The sequence below is a fragment of the Artibeus jamaicensis genome, unplaced genomic scaffold (genome assembly GCF_021234435.1).
Source record: "Artibeus jamaicensis isolate MK-2021 breed Jamaican fruit bat unplaced genomic scaffold, CSHL_Jam_final contig_944, whole genome shotgun sequence".
Classification (NCBI taxonomy): domain Eukaryota; kingdom Metazoa; phylum Chordata; class Mammalia; order Chiroptera; family Phyllostomidae; genus Artibeus; species Artibeus jamaicensis.
In genome coordinates, this window is record NW_026522020.1 from 618,187 (window position 1) to 639,096 (window position 20,910).

The window sequence follows — 20,910 nt, forward strand, 5'->3', positions numbered from 1 at the left end:
GGTGTGGCATCGACCTGCACACTCCAGTTCCAGGCGGGACGCTTCTGAGAGTAGGGGGACATTGGCTAGATGGGGAAGGTGGGGCAGTGTCCCCCACGCCTGGGGGGCTGGTTTCCCAGAGCCTGTCGGTCTTTAAGGACGCTTCTCTCCTTTTATTCTGAACAAGAATGGATCAGTCATTTTTTTACAAAATTTTATTTATCTATTTTTAGACAGAGGGGGAGGGTGGGAGTAATGGAGAAAAACATCAATGTGTGGTTGCCTCCTGTATGCCCCCCAACTGGGGACCTGGCCTACAGCCCAGGCATGTGCCCTGACTGGGAATCGAACCAGCAACCCTTTGGTTTGAAGGTTGGTGCTCAAGCCACCGAGCCATACCAGCCAGGGCCGTATCAAAAGTTATTTCATAACAAGAATATAACATTTGGAATTGTAAAGTGGGTACTTGTTCTAATTTAGTGAACAATTTAGGCCACTTTGCTGTCTAATACCTGCTTCCTTTCTAACCCCAAAGCGTAGGACTTCCTCTTCCTGACCGACCTCTTTGTCCCTGGGATCCGTGACCTGTGTCTTCTCCAGCTTCTGCAGCCTCCAGGGGCTCCGGCTGCCTGCACTCGGTCCCTGAGCCTCGCCCGAGGTGGGCCAGGGCCGGGCTCAGCTGCAGCCCCTCTGTCTGTCTTCATAACCCTAGGGTTTTGTTCAGGCCCTGCCTCTGCTCCCGCACAGAGACGTTTGCACGGCCGATCTGTTTTCCTCTCCCAGTTCCGTACAAAGTGACCGTTGTCAGTGAAATGAGGACTTTTCCAGCCTGGCTCACGGTTATTTTCGTACTCTTTTAAAAAGCATTTCTCAGTGTGAAGGTAATGGTGCCGATGTGTTAAGATTCTAAAAGAAGTTATTTACATACTAAATCATATTTTGTTAATAATAGCACCTGCTTTATGGGAATAATAGGAGGGTTAACACATCAAACTTGCCTAAACATCCATCACATAGGAAGTGCAGGATAGCTGTTAGTATTGTAAATGTTTGCAGATACTTGTCACCTCCCATCCTATTCAGCTCTGAAGCAAATACAGTTAAACATAGCAGGGAACTGCAAACGTTTCTTTCTTTTCTGTGTCCCTTGGAAACGCTGGCAGTTCGGCCAACATGCACTGAACTGAGTGCCGCGCTAGGAATTAGGGACCCAGAGACAAGGCCAAGGCCTCCTTCTCTTGGCCAGGTGGGAGGTTTTATTAAAATTTTTTTGACTGAATCTTTATTGTATCTTTTCTATTATCATTTAGTCTCCTCGTACCTCCTCCCCCAAGTTGGAGTCTTAAACAATTTAAATTTTATTTTTTATTTATTTTTATAGGGGGAGGGAGGAAAAAAGAGAGGGAGAGAAACATCAATATGTGGTTGTCTCCCATGCACCCCCTACTGGGGACCTGACCCACAACCCTGGCATGTGCCCGGAGGGGGAATTGAACCAGCGACCCTTTTGTTCGAGGCCAGCGCTCTATCCACTGAGCCACACCAGCCAGGGCCCCAGTTGCAGCTTTAATCAATGAGATGGAGTCTGTGGCGCAGACAAGGGGCAGGGGCCCCAGGCAGAGGGAACGGCTGGTGCAGAAGCGCTGAGCCTGGAGGTCTGGGAAGCTGGGAAGGACTCACTGTCGCTGGAGAGAGGAGGCCAGGGGCGGGAGCCTGTGGGCGAAGGGTGCCCTCTAAAGGTTTTAAGGAGAATAACATGCTCACGTTACATTAAAAGAAATCACTCCTTTTCATTCCTGATGGTAAAATTGATCATATTCCCTATAGAAGATTGAGAAAGCACAGAAATGCATTTTGCGCACATACAACCCCCCCCAACGGGTGCAGTGTTCACAGTAAAAAGGGTAGATGCCCGCATATAAGTATGTGGTTGTCAGTATTTTTATCGGATGAAGAGAACATTTCTCTAATATCATGAAATATTCTTCTTGCAGGGGTGTCCAACCCGAGGGCCGTATGTAGCTCAGGGTGGCTGTGACTGTGGCCCGACATAAAATCATAAATTTACCTAAAACCCTTTTTTTGGCTCATCCGTTTTTGTTAGTGTTTGTGTATTTACGGTGTGGCCAAGACACCTCTTACTCTTCCAGTGTGGCCCAGAGACGCCACAAGGTTGGACACCCCCTCGCTGTACGCCCGAGAGAAATGAAACACTCAGAAGGCCCCCGTGCCCGGAGGTTCGCGCCGCGGTATTCAGAATGGCCAGACAGTGCGAAGAGCCCAGCGTCCGCCGACCGATGGGAGGATAAACAAAACGCGGGGTAGCCACGGTGGAGCATTCTGTGGCTATAAACAGTCACACCAACGCGTGGCAACACGTTTGAACCTTGAAAACATTGTGTTAAGTAAAAGAAGCCAGTCACGACAGGCTGTGTATTGTTTGATTCTGTTTGTATGAAGGACCCAGAAAAGGACAGTTGTAGGGACAGTAGATCAGCGCTTGCCTAGTGCTGGGAGGGGGAGAATGGTGGTCAGTGCTAATGGTTGCAGGGCTTTTGGGGGGGGTGACAGAAGTGTCCCACTGGTCATTGTGGTGACAGCTGCACAACTCTGATTATACGGAAGACCACTGAAATGTACCCTTCAAATGGGTGAATTATACAGTATGCGCATTACATCTCAGTAAAGCTGTCACCAAAGAGATTAAGAAAACCCTCACAAAACCGTTTCAGTGCCTTGCCTTCAGTCTCGCTGGCAGGTGTGTGGGAGCTGAGGTTTGGACCAGGCAGCCTGGCTCTCGGGGGTCCGTGATCGCCGCGGCTGCGCTGTGCAGGCTCCATCCCAGTCCCAGCTTCCTTAGGATAAAGCTCTAGTGCTGAAGTTACGAGTTAAAGGGTGTGAGTTCAGACTGGCATTGTTAGTAGAGCGTCTTGGTAGAAGGTCTTTGGAAGGGAGCGTGGAGGCCGGTGGGGGCCACTGAAGTAGGACACGACTTGGGTGCACACAAGAAACTGAGGTGGGGAGAAGGGGGTTTGTTTGAGGGCGAGCCATCCAAGGACCGAGCAGTCGGTAACAGTCCCGTAACCGTCTTAGCCATTTGGAGCGGCATTAAGAAGCGGCCCTCGCCGTCCTGAGGGTCCTTTCTCAGACTGGTCACAGAAGGTCAGCACCCTGAGGACTACATCCCAAGTGCCCATTTTCCTGAACTTCCTTCTCATCCCAGAAGGAGAACGGACAAAATCACAAAGGTGAATCATTTAGATTAAACATTTTTAAAGATTTTATTTTATTTATTTTTAGAGAGGGGGAAGGGAGGGAGAACAAGAGGGAGAGAAACCTCCTATGAGAGAGAAACATCAGTTGGTTGCCTCTCATGCACCCAGACCAGGGACAGAACCCGCAACCCAGACATGTGCCCTGACTGGGAATTGAACCAGTGACCTTTCATTTTGTGGGAGAAGCTCCAACCAACTGAGCCGCCCCGATCAGGGCTGGATTAAAATTTTTTAAATATCAGCTTTGCCACCTGAAGTTTTAAGTAGTGAGATGGAGAGAATTCCACAGACTTAGAAAAGGAGGGCTTTAACTGTCTAAATATTTGTGAAGTGCTTTGCAATCAATCATTTTTATCTGAGATTCTTTGAGGCCCACTTCTCAGGAAGGCTGGTATTTTTTAGCTCCGTCTTGCATGTCAGGTACCTGAGATGGGGAGAAAGGAGAATGCAAATCCAAGCACTGTGCCAACGTAACTGCAGCGACACAGGGCACCGCAGTGTGTGGGGGGAGGAATTGTTTTAGTGTCTTTATTTTCGCCTCGAACTCGCCTTGAACTAGTCTGATAGCAGCATGGAGTGCCCATTCTTTATACAGCATTTCCATTTTTCACTTCAAAGTAGGAATTCCAGTCTTAATTTTTTTAGCAAAAAATGATGACTTTCCACGATTAGTCATTTTTACCAGAGCTGTTCATTTTGCAGAATAGTGAGAAAAACTTTAGTTAACGTGAAATTGGCCAGAATCGGGGTGCTTTGCCTGAGTTTCTCTGACACTGCATTACGGAAACCACTCAAAGATCGACCCATCGAGTGCTGGAAAGCGGACGTGGTGAGCTTCAGGCTACACCTGGGCACCGCGGGCACCGACTGCAGCTCCCAGCAGGTGGAGTTTCACAACCTGAAGCTGCTCCCTCGCCCTTTCCACAGCAGAGGAGTGCAAGCGAGGGTTGCAAAACTCTCTGTGTTTTTCTTCATGTTTCTTTTTAGAGAGTTTAAGTTTTCTTTAAAAAAGGACACGTTGGTAAATGAGTTAGCTCTTTGCTTTCCAGGGAGCTGACAAATGACCGATGCCTTGGTAGCTTCAGATGAGAAGAGTGTAAATGGTCGTGTTTGTCCCCGGGAGCCTTGCAGGTCCCAGCCCAGTGGTTCTGGATTCTAGGTCTGCCGGCTCTGCCGCCCCTTCTGGAGCTCAGAGGGGACAGACCCTGCCATCCCTTCACGAGGGGCCCTGTTCCCTGGCCTGAGCACAGAGGAGCAGGGGCCAGATGGGGCCTCCCGAGGCTGAGGTGGAATGGGCCCAGGGCCGCCAGACTGCAGCCTCAGAGTGCCTTGGGGCGGCTGTGCCCCAGCACAGTTCTGTTCCAGGACAGGTCCCAGCCAGGGTCTCCAGCTCCTCGGGTCTGCCCCCTGCAGTGCAGGTACAGTTTCTGCAGCAGCAAGGTCCCCGCAGCTCCCTCACACTAGCCGACACCTCACCTCCTGATGGGAAGGAGTGTCAAAGGCTTTGCCGACTTATTCTGAAACCCCCCCACCCACACCATTTGGGTCCCAGAGAAGTGCCTTAGTTCTGGACACAGTCTGCTCGGTCCCTGCTCAGATTTGGGTTTTGCACTCCCTGGCCCTGGGGGAGGGATGGTGGTAAGAAACTGCTTCCCGCTTCCTGAGTGTCCCCAGCCCTGCCGCCCAGCACGCACTGGAGTGTTGGAGGCCAGCTTTCTGTCCGGAACAGTTCTGTCTCTGATAAGTGGCTCAGTTTTGCAGAGAAAATAAGCATGGGATGGAGAGCGCCAACAGGAGAGCCTATGTTTTTCTACAGATCTTTCACCTGGAATTTCAGCGAGGAGACCAGGGTTTTCAAGGCCTGTTTAAGCTTGATTTTAATCGCATTTTCTGAGGATAGCCCGGCAGAGCTGAGTCTGGCAGGCACGGTGTGCTTCTGTGGCCGGATTTGTCCCAAGAAGCAATGGAGGCGATTGGAGCCCAGCTCTTGCAGAGCACGTGGGCTGCAGGGCTGGAAGCCAGGCCCGATCCAGAGTCAGGACAGCCAGCGGTCACCACTCTGCCGCCTCCTCCCGAACTACCCCTGCAGTGCCCACAAGGCACAGACGTGCGGCCAACTTAAGTTAATTCTAGACTCAGGTGTTTTTAATCCAATGTTTGGGTAATATTGTTACTCTGTGTGTCTTGATAAGAAAGTTTCACTGATAAAGTGAGAGTTCCAGAAGCTTTCGAAGAAGTCAGGAAGAATTCTTGGAGTGGGAAATTCTCAAAAGGAGTTACTGTACATTAAAAATGGTGTTCAGAATAAAAGCTTAGGTTGGCAGTATAGCATATTGGATCATCATTTTCACCTAGCCATCTAAAAAAAAGATACAGAAATTGTATTTTTTAGCCTTTCTGACATTAATTGATTGGGCCCCTTCAGAAAATGAACAATAGCTCATTTTTCTGGAGTTCAGGACCCTAAATAGTACTTTTTAAAATGACGACCTACATTTGTGGTAGTAAGACATAAATAACTTTCTTCATCAGTATTTGTGGATTAGTGAAAAAAAAAAGTTGATTTATATCTGAATATAAAGAAGAAAGAGTACATTCTGTTGTCAAGAGTGGTTAATTTTAGGTTTTTACATGAGGTTAGAAAAACAGTCCTGTACTTTAAAAATGTATCATTTTGTCTTGAGCAGCCAACGGGTCTATAAAATGAAATCTCACCAACTCTTAAAAAAAGAAGAAAAAAAGAGAAGGCAACGCACCTTAACGAAAGGGGAATGTTGCCGAGGACGCTTGGCTGCGGGGTGGCAGGAAAGCCCTTCAGCACCTTCGTTAGCTTCATTTCACGCTGGAACAACAGGAACACTGTCTGTGACCTTGACCGGCATTCTTTCAGTGTGTCTGTCGCTTATTTAAAAGTTGGGGTGCAGTTCTCTGGACTTTGGAAATACGAAGACTCTCAGTGACTTCCCCTGGCACGACTGAGGCGGTCTCAGCACAAGAACACGGACTGAGACGTCCCCATTACAGTCGAGGGCTCGCGTGGCCAGGCATCTCGGCCTAGATTTCTGTGTCTCGTAACCCACACGACAGCGCCAAAGTCCTGGTGGATGCTCCAGAATAAGGTTGGGGTGCAGAGCTGTGACTCAGGCACAGCCCACAGTAGTACCGGGCCCCGCTTCTCACCGGCCGCCGTGTGCGCCGGGCGATGTCTCTGGGCAGCAGGCCGTTTGCTAAATGGCGTATTGGAAGTGGCCATAAACCTGTCGGCCCATGGCCTCCCGCCCTCCCTGCAGGCTGCTGGCCGTCCAACCTCCTTTCCCTCCGCGTGCCAGGCTTTGCGGCGGTCCCCAGTCCCAGTCCCGGTCCCAAAGCAAGAGTTCCACAAAGTAGTTCCTTTGGTGAGTTCTTCACTGTACCGCCAGTGTCTGAGTCCTTGTGTCCCCTGCACAGGGAGTAACTATAATGACACTGGCGTTTGCGAGGTCATTCGATCCCACCAAGGGGTTTCAGCACTTCATTCCGTATCTGCCACTTGGTACGTGCTGAGAAAAAGTTCGCACAGATACTCTCTAAACCTTGTTACCACAGAATGGGATCATCCGCAATCTGTGGGGTTTTCATTGTTGGAAGGTCTAGTTTATATTAATTTTGAATTTTGTGCATATGAAAAGCTTTTATAATACTTAGGGTAGGGAGAAGGTAAGGGGCTCCTTCTCCCTAGTAATATTTAAGGAGACACTTGATAAATGAGTTCCAAGGCTGTTCCTCAGAAGTTCAAGTACTAAATGTGAATTTGTGCTAAGTGACTTCTCAGAATTGTCTTGCAATACTGAGATTTGATGGGTGCTAAATAATAATAATTGTTATCATGTGATATTTGGAGTTTTAAGAGTTAATATATTTAACTTCTGCACATCAGTAAAAAAACCAAAAGCCGTTGAAATACCGTTTGAGTGTGAGTGACCGCCACAGCTGGTTAGGACAGCGGCTCAGCCTTGCGTGTGTCCGAGCCGCTGGGCGGGTGGGTTCGCTGACAATGTGGACACTCAGGCCCCGCCCACTGTCCACAGAGTCTGCGCAGGTGCAGTGCTGATGGACCTCGCAGTTGGCTCCCCACTGCTCTAGGATACGGCCTTTCTGCCCCGTTTTCAAGTTGACTGCTTGCATAGAAATGCATTTAGAAAAACGTTTACCCCTTTCCATGAAAGGAAATAATAATAATAGTTGTCATTTGTGGACCCCCTGCTGTGGGCTGGCATTGTGCTAGTCTGTAGTAACCCTGATGAGAAGATTATCATCATCTTCCTCATTTTACAGGTTAAGAGGTGAGATCGGAGAAGTTAAATGTCTTGCCTCAGTTTACCCAGCAAGAAAGTGATAGGATGGGGATTTGAGTCCAGGTCTTTATAATTTTCAAATCTCTCTCTGTATACGTGAAATGTGTTCTAAAACAAAGGCTTCTAACAGCACACAGAGCCTGGATTGGGACAGTAGTGAGTTGACTCGGTTCCTCCCCTCCAAACGCAGTGTCCCAGGGAAGGGGGAAGGAGTGGGGAGCCGCACCGCCGGAGATCTGCTTGTCCCGGTGGGGGTGGGGAGGGCGTGGGGGGGGCCTGACAAGGAACCCCAGAACCTCCCAAGGCTGCCTGCTCTCAGCCGGTGGTCTGTGCTTTGTCAAACTGGCAGAATGAGCACCTGGAATCTTCTGGATTCTAGTTTTCTCCATTGTCAGCCAAGCAGCACTAACCTTTACTCAAAGTGAAGAACTGTCTCGCAGTTATATTGTCCCCCAAACCACCTGGCAGGGCAAAATCAGAGAAAAAGATGCAGGTTTGGTTCAACCATTTGGTGAGCTGATTGTAGAAAGAAATGTTGAGTGTGTTTCTTGTACACAAGGAGAAGAGTTGAAAGAAATTGCATGGGGTTTGGCTCAGGAAATAGGTCTTGTTTGGATAACCAGAGATGATTCTGTTGAACTACCAGAGACAAGAAGTAAAAAACTGGTGATTGCAAAGCACTGTGTAACTAAATGTGGCATGAAATAGAAGCGTTAAACACAAACAGTGTCAAGTTCATTGTTACAGAAAAATACAGTAGTGTGCACGGTTGTGGGCTGGCATTGTGGGCTGAGAAGAATGTGATTGTTTTTTACTTTGCGGGGTTATTGTTTTAACTGAAATACGAATGCCTTCCTAGAGATGCTGCAGCCCCTCCACCAGCAGCTGGTGGAGGCCGAGCGCAGGGCCATGACCTACCTGAAGCGGTACAACAAGATCCAGGCGGACTACCACAACCTCATCGGCGTCACGGCGGAGCTGGTGGACTCTCTGGAGGCCACGGTCAGCGGCAAGATGGTGAGGAGGCTTCCCAGCTGTCCATGTGTTTTTGAGATAAAGCTGCATCACGGCCATGGTCCGTGTTGGCACCGGTTCCCGGCCACCCCAGCCACACCCCTGCCCTGCTCTTCACGGGAGCCACGCTGCTTGTCGTGCGGCTCGCGGTGTTTTATACTCTTCCCGACGCGCTGTCTCCTGCGTCTTTATTTCTCTGCCTGGTTCCTAATGTCAGCAAAGAATAAATTGGCAACAGGAAAAACTATGTAATGGCATAAAAATAAGGGGGCAGTACCTGGTGGTAGATAGGAAGGCTGTAGATTTTCTCTTTTTCTAATTATTTAAATTATTGACTTGAGAAAGTGAGAGAAACATGGATGTGTTGTTCCACTTATGGATGCACTCATTGGTTGCTTCTTATGTGTGCCCTGACCGGGGATCGAACCTGCGACCTTGGCATATTGAGATGATGCTCTAAGCAACTGAGCTAGCTGGCCAGGGCCTAGATTTCGTCTGTTGATTTTGTATCCAGCTGTCTTTTCGAACGCTTGTGAATCTGATAGGTTCTTTTGATCGACTCTCCTGTGTTCCGGATTGGCGTCAGGTTTTCCAATAGTGACATTTCTGGTCTGCGGCTTTCCCTGTCGGCCGTGACATTCCACTCCAGACGTGCTGAGTGAGCCTGTGGGACACCGTTAAAGGGTGTGGTCGTGGGCGTCTGTGGCCCGTCTCTGCCTTTACGGGGAATGACTAGTGTTCTACGTGGCAAACGGTACACCGTATAATAAAACCTCTTTGTGGAAACATGATTTTTAAAAGTGTGTGTAATTGGATTTGCATTTTAAAAATGTATCCAGTTTTGTAAGTGGACATGATGGGCTACAACGCGGAGGGCCTTGCAGCCGTTGAGATAGAGGGGCAGGCGGGTGAGGCTGCGGGAGAAGAAAAGCCCGTGTTCGTCGGTTGCCTTCTTTCTTACTGAAAACACCTGCCGTCACCCTGGCGTGCCTCTGCAGCCGGGCCTGACCGGGTGCCGGTGCGGTGCGCTGACCAGAGGTGGCGTGTGAGCTCCACGGCAGGGGTGGCAGGCAGAGGCCCGCGGAGCCACAGGCAGGGCCAGGGTTGCGGGGTCCTCAGGTGTCAGAGAGAGAGATGGGGCAGAGACGGGACTCCAGCTGGCTCGTTTTCGGTGTAACAGAAATACACGCTCACGGTGACAAATGGGGACGATTCAGAGTAGACAGTAAGCAGCAAACGCCGCCTCCCACACGCGGTGCCTTGTTCTCCCTTCTTCATCGGTCGTCAAGGTTGACGTCTCCTGTATCGTTCCGGAGCGTTTCTGTGCGCGGGCCTGTGTGTGCCCAGAAACCCACGTGCGTGCGGCGCACACTTACTTGGGCGCCTGCGACCCTCCGCTCTTCTGAATCTTGCGACTTCTCTTCCCGTGTATCTTGGGGGATCTCCCCCACACCCACCTCACTCTTTATGATGTCAGGACCGCACCCCACCGTAAGGGCGAGCGGCGATGTGTCAGCACTCGGTGACGGGCATTTAGACTCGTTTCCTGTATGTAGCAACAGCGTGGCCACGAACATTCCTGTATCTGCGGTGTACTTCGGAACACGGGGGAGATAAGGCCCCAGAGCGGAATCGGTAGGTCAAAGGTTATGGGCACTGATGGGCACCCCAAGATGTTTCCCCCGACGTCGCAGTGCCCGCCCACCCTCGGCCCCGCAGTGTGCCCCAGTGCTGGTCTCTCCGCACTCTTGCCAATGCAGACTGACTGTCCCGTGAGATCTCTGCCCGGTTGGCAAGCGAAGCTCAGTGTTCTGACTGCCCGAGCTTGCGTTTCTTTATTGTGGGGGAGGCGAGTGTTTTCCTGTGTTGGCTGCCTGTTTGTATGTTGTTTTGTCATCTGGTTGTTTGTATCCTTTCCTCAGTCACCTGTCCAAGCCGAGAAGGTAGCACAGTCACATTTCCTTTTGAGAGAAGTGGCTCCGGAAGTCAAAGGAGGAAGCAGTGTTAGGAGTAAGCAGTTGATCCAAAGTCTCAAAAGCCACAGAAAACTCTAGAAAATTGTTGTAGGACTGAAAAGTGTCCAAGGTTTTTAACGTTGAGAAGGGCATTGGTGGCGCTGTAACTCCCGAGGGCTGCTACGTTAAAGCGAGGTGCCACACCGGGCCCCTGCGGAGAGCCCTTTGAGAGACAGCGTGACTGCGGCTGCCCCCGAGGTGTCTACTCGAGTCCCCTCCTTTCACCAGCTGGCCTCCTGTCGTCTTTGCAGATCACCCCCGAGTACCTGCAGAGCATCTGCGTCCGCCTCTTCAGTAACCAGATGCGGCAGAGCCTGGCACACAGCGTGGACTTCACGAGGCCGGGGACGGTGAGGCTCGGCGCCCCTCCCTGGCCCCTTAAAATTACCAGACTGGGAAACTGAAAGAGCAGCAGAAAATAACATTTAGGAGTCTGCCCTCAGCTGTCTTTGGAGGTCTAAGAACCCCCAGAAGGCAAGGAAAGCTGTTTTTAACGTTGTTTTTAGCTCTGCCCCACCCGCTGGAGCTGCTGGGGGTGCCAGGGGCTGGTACCAAAGAGCAAATCAGGAGGAAAGAGGAGACCTCATTCTCTTTCTAAAGTATTGGCAGTGGGATGGCCTGGGGCAGGGACTTCCTTTTCTTCTTTTACAACTTTCAACTTGGGGTAATCGCAGACACAGAAAAGTTACAAAAATAACACAAAGGACACTCTGTATACCCTTTAGCCAGATTCAACCATTGGCAGTTTATTCTGTTTGTTTACTTTCTCACTACACGTAATCTGTTTTCCGAAGCATTTGAAGACAAATTACTGAAGGATTTGTTTCTAGGAATAAATTTTTCAGTGCAGAGTATATTTCTTTTGCTTTTTGCTTTTATTTACTCATTTTTAGAAGAGGAGAAGGGAGGAAGAGAAAACATCAATCGGCCACCTCCCTGACTGGGGACGGAACCTGTAACCCAGGCAGGTACCCTGACCGGGAATCAAACCCGGTGACCTTTTGCTTTGAAGGATGACACCCAGCTAACTGAGCCACACCCATCAGGGCAAGAGTTTCTTTCTCAACAGGAATATTACCTTCTATAACCATATATCAGCGTCAGTGAATTGAATACCGATTCAATGTTCTTACGTAAGCTGTGCGTTTTCCAGCTGTGTGAGTGGAGCCGTTCCTGTCGCTTATGGGGCCCTCCCGGCCCTGGTGGGCTGGGGTCCCGTGTCACGCAGTCCTCGCGCCTCTGTAGTCTTCTTTGCTCTCGAATGTTCTGAGGACTTTCTTTGACTTTCATTAACTGTCATGACAGTGACATTTTAGGGGAATGTGGTTCTTCCCCTCTTTTAAAAATAGAACATTTTTCCTCTTGTGTTTGATGTTTTCTTGCGATTAGATTCGGGTTTGCGTCCCAGGCCAGCCGTTACATAGGTGATGTTGTGTGTCCTTAGGTAGCTCACCTAGAGACAGGTGGGGTTCTTCACCAGGGGGTTGAGTACACCAGTGTCCCCTGGGGACGTCTCCCAGGGACGTGTTCAGCCTCCATGACCCCATGCCCTCGGAGCTCACGCCAACCCGGTCCAGAGACTGAGTGGGCGCGGCCAGGTGCATTAGATTAGGGAGGAAGTGCCAGGGGCTCCAGAGGCGCCCCATGGGTCACAGCCATGACTTTTAATTGAGGATTTGCATATTAATATTAGGTCTTCATAAAAATATTAGGGCCTTTTATAGTATTAAAAATAATTTATTCCCTGCCTCATTCTCAAGTAGGTTTGAAGAAACTTGTTATTATAATATGAGAAATAAAAAAAGTAGGAAACAGCCCTGGGTGGTGTGGCTCAGTGGATTGAGTACCAGCCTGTGAACTGAAAAAAAGTAGAAAATAAAAGTAAAAAATTGTGGTTAGAACTCATAGGAACAGAAAGTAGACTGATGGTCTCCAGGGGCTGTGGGGAGGGGAACACGGGAGACGCAGGTCAAAGGGTACAGCCCTCTGGCTGTAAGATGAGTAAGTTCCGGGGATGGAAAGCACAGCATGGTGCTTCTAGTTAGCAACACTGTATTTATGCTTGGAAGTTGCTAACAGTGGATCTTAAATGCTCCGCTCTGAGGCGCGGGTGTTAAGCCACCTCACAGTGGTGATCATTTCACAGCACACGCACGTATCACCTCGCCCCGTTGCACACCTGAAGCTCACGCAGCGTGTATGTCTTCATCTCGGTAACGCTGGGAAAAATAAACCGGTTCAAGGAAAATCAGGGCAGGAATAGCAGAAGTAAGCCAGGGCTGAGGCCGGTACACAAATACTTGTCATCAGTAGCTGCGCACCTGGAGAGACAGGCCCGGGGCGGGGGGGGGGGGGGGGTGCTGAAGGGACGTGCGGGCAGTTACGGGACTGGCTGACTCCTCCGGGAAGAGAACACAGTTCCGTACTGTGTGTCATGTGGTGTCTGCTGCATCCGAGTGCTCCTGCAGCCTGGACAGGACCCCTGAATGCCGCCCACACATCCCGGAACAGACCGTTTCCACGTCACTGAGGTCCTGGTGTGCCCTTCGGACTGGGAGCTTTTCCCAAGTGGGCGTATTGCTGTTGTCACCCAAAAACAGGCGCAAGCACCTTCCTGAGAGGAGGCGGGGGGCCAACAGCTGCTTCCCATGGCGGTTCTGCAGCCCAGCCCGTAGGGCGGTTTCTCTGGTGGATCTTCTCAGAAAGGACTCAGCGACGTGGTGAAGGGCAGGTGTCCTTGACCACATCCCCGAGGTGCCTGCAGAAGTGCCTGGAGCCCTGGCTTGTGGGCGGCCACGCCACGCACGGACACGTGGCATTCCAGCCGAGAGGTGTGGACGTTTTTTAAATGTCAGGAAAGCGCACAGAGACCTCCGGGCTTCAGAAAAGGGACCCTCGTGAGCGCACCAAGACGAGGGGCTTGCAGCCACAGCCCGAGGACTGGCTGAGTGGAGTGGGTTTCGGGCAGAGCGTGCTGACTGCCGAAGGTGACAGCTGCTCAGCAGCCACAGCCTGGCAGGGTCTGTGTCCTGGTGGACCACCTTTTCTTCCCTGCCTTCCACTTATTTGTTATTTTTGAAAAGATTTTTTTAATGATTTTATTTGTTTCTTGTTAGAGAGGGGGGAAGGGAAGGAGAAAGAGAGGGAGAGAAACATCCATGTGCAAGAGAAACACTGGTCAGTTGCCCCTTGCACGTCTCTAACTGGGGACCTGGCCTGCAACCCAGGCCTGTGCCCTGACCGGGAATTGAACTGGTGACCTTTGGGTTGGTAGATGACGCTCAACCCACTGAGCCACACCAGCCAGGGCCCTGCCTTCCATTTACTTATTCATTCAGCAAATGCTCAGTTTATTCCAGGTTCGTGTTATCAAATCCCATCCTTTCTCGAATGTACAAGAATCCCTGTATTTCCATCTTCCGATGGTGGAGTGAGGTGTCCAGAGTGTTTAAAACTCCTGTCACATTGGTGAGAGCAGTTTAAAGGGGAGAGGGGCGCAGCATTGCTGACCTCTTCCCCGTCAGATGCTGACACTTGTCACAGCTGGTCCTGCCGTCCTTCCCTGTCACAGAGCCGAGACGGTGCGGGTGCTCGGCCTCAGAGACCAGTGGATCGGACGAGCTCTGTCACTGGGCTCACGTCCTTTTCCCTTTTACTTTCACTGGGCCTGACCTTGGAAACAGGCAGTAAGAGCTGCAAACAGTCTTCTGTTGTTCGTAGTGCATTTCTCTACAGATGGTAAGGCACGGATGTGGGGTCACGGACAGAGTATGAAGGCCCCTTGTAGTTAGTTGATCAGGCACAGCTGACAATGAGGTCTGACGTTAGATTTATAATGTGTGAAGAGGAAGTCAGGGCACAGTTAGGATGGGACGTCTAGTGACCGAACTGATGGGATTTAGGATTTGGAAAGAGAAGAAAGTTGCTTCTTAATTTTTTAAGGAAATAAAGTCTACGTTAGGTCCAAACGGTGCCATCAACTGCAAGATCATCAGGTGGGCACAGACCAGCCTCTTCTTCAGCGTTGCCTCTGCAGCATGTCCCGGGTGCTCTGCTGGCCTGGAGCGTTCCGGCCCGTTGCCTCTGAAGGGGGCTCGGCTGCTACCCATCAGAAAACTGCTAGTAGCTGTAAAGTACAGTACATCTGACCCTGGCTTTTAAATCTGGCTGTTAAAAATCTGGCCTTCTGCAACCTCACTCACTGTTGAGAGTTCCAAAGGGCTCAGAAAATAGCTCCCTTCTTCCCCACTGAGCTCTGTACCAATTGCAAAGTAGGACAAAAGAATAAAGGGAAAAGTAGCCGAAAATATCTTGTTGATACTGACAAGCTTGTATTGGAGAATATAGATTCTATTTGTAGGCAGGTGGGTTTCACTTTTTTTTTTTAATGACATTTTACTCAAGGGGCTTAGGATTTGCAAATCAATAACACAGCTAGGAAATATCTAGAGTGTTCTAAAGGAGAAAGAACAGGTTTTTTTTTTTTGTAGTAAAAAGCCCACATTTGAAAACGGTCAGTCCTGGATGGTAATCTTCCAGATGCCCAGTGGTCTGGGCAGTGGCTGCCAGTGGGCTGAGTGTGAAATACTGTTTCTGAGCAGGACAGGTGGTCATCTGAAGAGATCTATACGTCTCCAGCACACGAACATTCTTTTTTAAGTTCTTTAGAGGCTTATGTATAGAATTTAGGTATATCCAGGAAACGATGGTTTCCTCCCATTGAACCCTGGAATTAGAGACGTACCCACCCAGGCCTGGGCAACCTGAGCAGGACTGACGGCCCCGTGCTCCCTGGGCGGGCTCGTTGCCCGGAACAAGGGGGCCGGGCAGGGTTGGGGCTAAAGATGGCCCTGGGGGAGGCCCCTGGCGGAAATGCCGTGAGTGGGGAGAAGAGTGTTTGCACCCCACCTAGCTCACGACCCTGGACTGTGCCCAGCAGCTGCCCTCGTGGTCAGAGCTGGCAGACCCAGGTGCTCCGCTCCGGAGGCACTGATACAAGGGATCCGTTTTTCTGAGAATAGAACTCTCCCAGGGGCCTTCGCCCAGGTGGCCTGCCTGTCACCGCCCTACCCTCAGGCTTGTTACACAGTCTTCACCAGATCCTCTGATCGATGTGCTTTTATCTTACCAGGAATCTGGTGGTAAGCAGTAGGAGGAGAAACTTCTTCCTCTGGGCACAAAAGGAAGCAAAACGCAAACCCCTTCCCTCCCTCGCACTCACCCCATCTCGTCCTCCTCCCTCGGTGACCCCGTCCACCGCGCTTCCGGCGCTTCCCGCCAGCCCTTTAGAAGTTACGTGCAGTTAAGTCTTTATCACACACAGTGTTTCGGCAGCTGTCTCTTAACAGTGCCTTTTAAGTCTTCTGTATTCTTTTAGCATGTCCCTTATCTCCCAGAGTTTTAAGATGGAAGAGTATGGTACATTTAACCATTATTCTAGCAGAGTATAGGTAGCTTATACTTTTTTAATGTTTCTAGCAATGCAACATGTATCTTTTTTTTAAAGTGATTTCAAAGAGAGAGGGGAAGGGAGAGAGAAAGAGAAACATTGATTTGTTGTTACCCAGGTTTACACATTCATTGGTTGATTCTTGTGTGTGCCCTGACTGGAAGATGAACCTGCAGCCTTGGGGTATAGGGGCGCGCTAACCCACTGGGCTGCCCAGCCAGGGCCAGCGTACATCTCTGCTGCAAATAGCATTTGAAAGCCTCTTGCTCTGTCTCTCTTACTAGCCCTGTGTTTGCATTGGCCAAGCACGAATGCGGGAACAGTCTGAAGGTGGAGATCTGAGTGTAGCCCCCTGGGCGAATCCCAGGTCCCCCACATGGCACCTCTGTGTTTGTGGATTTATCGGATGGGCCAACTTCCATGTTAGTGCATCCTTATTTGGTAATTAGCTCTGCCTTCAACTACTCTAAGTAGACCGAGTTGGAAACACAAGTCGAAATGTTCCCAGGTGTGACAGCATTAGCTCTCCCAAAGGCCCAGGGCACATGGACCCTTGAGGGCACCCACTCTGTTCACAGTGAAAACCAGCAGGGGCTGGGAGTGGTGGGGGCAGCCCTGTTCCAGGACTGCCTGGTGCACTTGTTCGGAAACCTGATGCATTTGCTCTGCTGAGACAGATTCTTCCCGAAGCTTCCCATTGTGGGGGCCATGGCTTCAGCTCAAAGGCCAGCATCTTCTGCCCTAGGATTCCCCTGCATGTGGCTTTCTTAAGTCCTGGCAAGGGGCCTGCCCTCTGTGTGCATTCACCGCAGTGCAAGGCAGCCTCTCTGGGCCCCGTGCGTGCCGCGTGCCCTGTGCTCCCGGTCCCTGCTGCACCTCACCCACCAATGCCTGGCATGTGCCTGAACTGACCCTGGTGAGTGGGTCTCCAGTTCCTTCGATCTCAGCCAGCTGGTAGGACGTAATTGGCGAGGGTGATGGTGCCTTTAACTCAGGCCTGTCCCTGATTTCCAAGCCCAGATTTACGGGCCTTCTCCTAAATCAGGCTAGATCCGGCTCGTCTCTTCCTCCAACCAGGTGGTCTCCCCACCCCCTCCCGTATTTCCTGTCTTGTGAATGACTGTGCAGCGATCACCTGGGAGTCACCAACGCCCTTCCCTCTGCACCTCCCTCTCCGGGCGCCCTGGGGGTCGTCGGGATCTGAGCAGGCTTCCTCTCCCTCTCCCAGTTGCTTAACACTTGTTCAGGCTTTCTCTCTGTCCTGGCTTACAGCAGCATTTCTCACCTGGTCTCCGCCTTGAAGCTCTCACCTTTCTGATTGCTCACTCACCCTGGAGCTGGCGTGACCTTTCTGCATGTGTCTTATTTATTTATGCCCTCGTGTTTCAGGAAGGATGTAGGTACATGTGGGCATCTGATCATGTTACTCCTTTGCCTAGCACAATAGCTGTCATTGCTTCAGATCCAACATGCCTGGCGTGAAGTCCAGAGCATTTCAGGGTCTGATGCCCAGCTGTTCCTCCAGGCCCAGCCCTGGTCACAGAAACCCAGGAAGCTCCAGCACCCCCCAGCCCCTGGCACTTCCCTGAGTATGGGCCTTGCCTCGCACTTTGCCCAGCTCCCAGCTCCCAGCTCCCAGAGCCACAAAGCAGGGGCCCTCCACGACCAGTGGAGGCTCCTGCCCCAAGACGCTTTTATAGAATTTACGAGCACATTCGGACACTCGAGCACTCTCCTCCACCTCCTGAGCCCCATTTCCAAATCTCAGCTGCGATTTTCCACCCCAGCCGTCCCCTCCACACACACAACCCTGCACTTTGCACTGCGAGTCGCCTTCCTCGTGACAGCGGTGGCCGTGGCGACCTCCCTTCTCCACCTGGAGGGATGCTCCTCTGGTTCTCCGCTCCCCGTGCTGCTTCAGGCCCTGCCCAAGGCACACTCCCTCACGACTCCCACGGGCTTCCTCAACCCGCCCCGGGAATCATTCCTGTGGCCCGGTTCATCCATGACCTTGCGGGGGGAGCCCCCCCACTAGTAAACCCTGCTGTGACTTACACGCAGCCTGGATTGGCCACGTCTCAGCACTGTGCCGAGGGTGAGCTGAATCCTCCAACCCCTGCTGAGGTCCCAAGAGCTGTTGAGAGCTTGACAGCAAGTCACTAGTGCTCACACCGGTAGCTTCCAACAGCTCGCAGCTAAGGACGCCCTGCCGAATCAGTTTGGTGGCCACGGCGGTCTGGGAGTCGTTTTTACGTTGGGGAGATCACAGGCAAGCTGGCACCACAGGCTGTGAAGTTTGAGGGCCAGCCTTTCACATCTGTCTCTTTTTGGCGTATTGTTTGAGTGTTCTTAGACTGTGAGCGATCAGAATGATATATTTTTAAAGATTTTATTTATTTATTTTTAGAGAGAGAGGAGGGAGAAAGAAAGGGAGAGAAACATCACTGTGTGGTTGCCTCTCACATGGCCCCCACTGGGGACCTGGCCCACAACCCAGGCATGTGCCCTGACTGGGAATCCAACCGGTGACCCTTTGGTTTGCGGCCTGTGCTCAATCCACTGAGCTACACCAGCCAGGGCCAGAATGGTATTTGAATTAAAGAAAAAAAAAAGATAGAGAACATTTTCTTAACTATGACAAAAGGAGACTGCTGATGCATTTTATTTGTGGAACTGTGAATTGGCCAATGTCACTACATTGGAACATTTCCTCTTGTGTATATATCATGCTAATATTTGGTCCTTTTACTGGGTTAGATGAGTAGTGTAGTTAACATTCCAAACTTATTTTCTGAATTCCTTGCTATTTAAACTGACAACAGGAATAGGTAATTCCTTCAATAAAAAAAAAAAATCGAGGGTTAAAAAAGTACAAAAGCATACCCGATCAGGAGCCATTTAAAGCAGGGTTTGATGACTCCAGATGGGAGCCGGCCCAGGGGTCCCCGTCAGTGTTCGAGGGAAGCGGCCGAGAGACGGGCCACCAGCCCAGGCTGGGGCGGGAGTAGGTGCAGGGTCCCGGAGTGCCCACCCACGGGGGTCAGTCTTCGTTCACTCATTCACACAGCAAACGTGGTCTGGTGCCCCTGTTCGTCCAAGCGCTGTCCCACGTGCTGGGGACACGTGGGTGGTACATCTCCAGGCGGTGGAACTGCACGTCTGCTGAAAGAGAAAGACACAGAAATACTTGCCAGATAACTGCAGGGCACCGTGCTGAGCCCGGGCCGGGCCGTGCGAGGTTCGCGCTGGCGTCCGGGGCCCCACAGACGGCGGAGACTTCCTCTCTTCCCTACTTACGTGTTCCTCCCCGGAGTTCTCCGAAACCTACTGCGAACATTCTCCTTTTACCTGTGGGTAATTCAGTACGCATCTCTATTAGACAAGGGCTGTAAAAACAGACAAACACTAATTCCTCAGTATCGGGTCCTGTCAGTGCAGGACACACTCAGATTTCCCTGTTCTTCTCAAAATATATTTTTACCGGTGGTTTGAGTCAGCCTGAACAAGTGCCACACACTGCATTTGGTCATTTCCACCTTAGTAAATGTTTAATTAGCATTGCCTGTAGTAGCCCCTCAAAATCGACAGTGTGAATGCTCATAAAGTGCGCAGGCATTTGGCCTGCAGCCGGGGTTGCAGGGGTGGAAAGGAGACGGCTCATTTTCTCTGTAGACACTTCTGTTCGACTTGGGACGAAGCGTGTGCTCAAAGGTGAAATCTTGACAAAGAACAGGATAATTAAGTGATCTTCATCGCTGCGTTCTCCCCGCTGTCTCCACCAGGCAGCTTTAAGCAGCTCTGGGAGTCTGGTCCAGAGAACCCACCTGTCTTTTATAGATTGTTCCCTGGAGTGGCATCACTGCAAACCCAGGGCGGGTGGCTCGGGAGACGCGTCAGTGGCGTGTTGGTTAACTTCGGCTCGGGCTAATTTTTAAATCCCGTGTGACTGTGGTCGAGAATCCTGGTGGGCCCAAAGCTTCGCAAGTCTGGCGGTTTGGGGCTGTCACGGGGACGTGGGGTCGGTGCTCCGCTGCCGCGTCTGACACACTCTGTTTCCTTCCGCCCCCTCACCCCCCCTGCCAGGCGTCGACCATGCTGAGAGCCTCCCTGGCACCCATGTAAGTAATTGCTGTTGGGACCTGCTTTGTGGAGAGCGGCTGTGGGTGGAACTGGAACTCAGAGTGACGTTCACAAACGTCCCCCGAGCAGCTGGGCCTGGAGGGATGCCTTTGGGTAGCTGAGCTCCGAGTGGACCGGGAAGGAGAGACCGAGAATCATAAGTGATAGTGTTGAACCAGAAGTGTCTCTGAATGTTAATGCTGTTTATTCTGGTGAGGTAGCACCCGATGGAAAAAACCGTGGATAGTTCCTGTCTTGTTCTCTAGAAATCACTTTACTGGCATAAGACAGCCAGAGGGTTGCCGAGTCTGAACTTCACGTTCTCGGCCAAGGGGCTGTGGGACAGCTTCAGGTTTGCCTGAGCATCGCTTCCCTGGTCCATTAGGCTGTCCCACTGTGTGGGAACTTCCTCAGGCGTGTGTGCTGCACCAGCAAGGACACTGAGGACCTCGGTGTGGCTTCTGGAGGCCCCTGAGCCAGTCCTGGGGGAGGGTGCTGGGCGGTTACTCAGATGCCCGAGATGTAGACACAGCCTTCCTCCCACCTCCGTCCTGCCTGCGTCTGCGGTGGCGGCTGTATAATGTGGTGCTGTGAGCACGCTGCCCGATAAAAATTCCACCTCTGCCACCTGCTCTGTGACCTTCAACTCATACAACTTCTCCCTGCTGCAGCTTCCTCACTAGTAAAATGAGAACAAGCACAGTAACCGTATCACAGGACCATAG

The 20,910-nt window shown here is 51.2% G+C and overlaps 1 protein-coding gene across 5 annotated transcripts in view; it reads left to right on the forward strand.

Annotated features, from left to right (window-relative positions):
* ARMC9 (armadillo repeat containing 9) overlaps positions 1-20,910 on the forward strand; it is an 83,324-nt gene that overhangs the window by 13,592 nt on the left and 48,822 nt on the right. For all 5 annotated transcript variants that reach the window (XR_008389673.1, XM_037152189.2, XM_053655214.1 and 2 more), the window contains exons 7-10: positions 3,203-3,227; positions 8,448-8,605; positions 10,869-10,967; positions 20,150-20,184. Coding sequence is in view for 4 of the 5 variants with exons in the window: in XM_037152189.2 (XP_037008084.2) it covers positions 3,203-3,227; positions 8,448-8,605; positions 10,869-10,967; positions 20,150-20,184 (317 nt within the window). In the remaining variant the exon portion in view is untranslated. The remainder of the gene's footprint in view (positions 1-3,202; positions 3,228-8,447; positions 8,606-10,868; positions 10,968-20,149; positions 20,185-20,910) is intronic.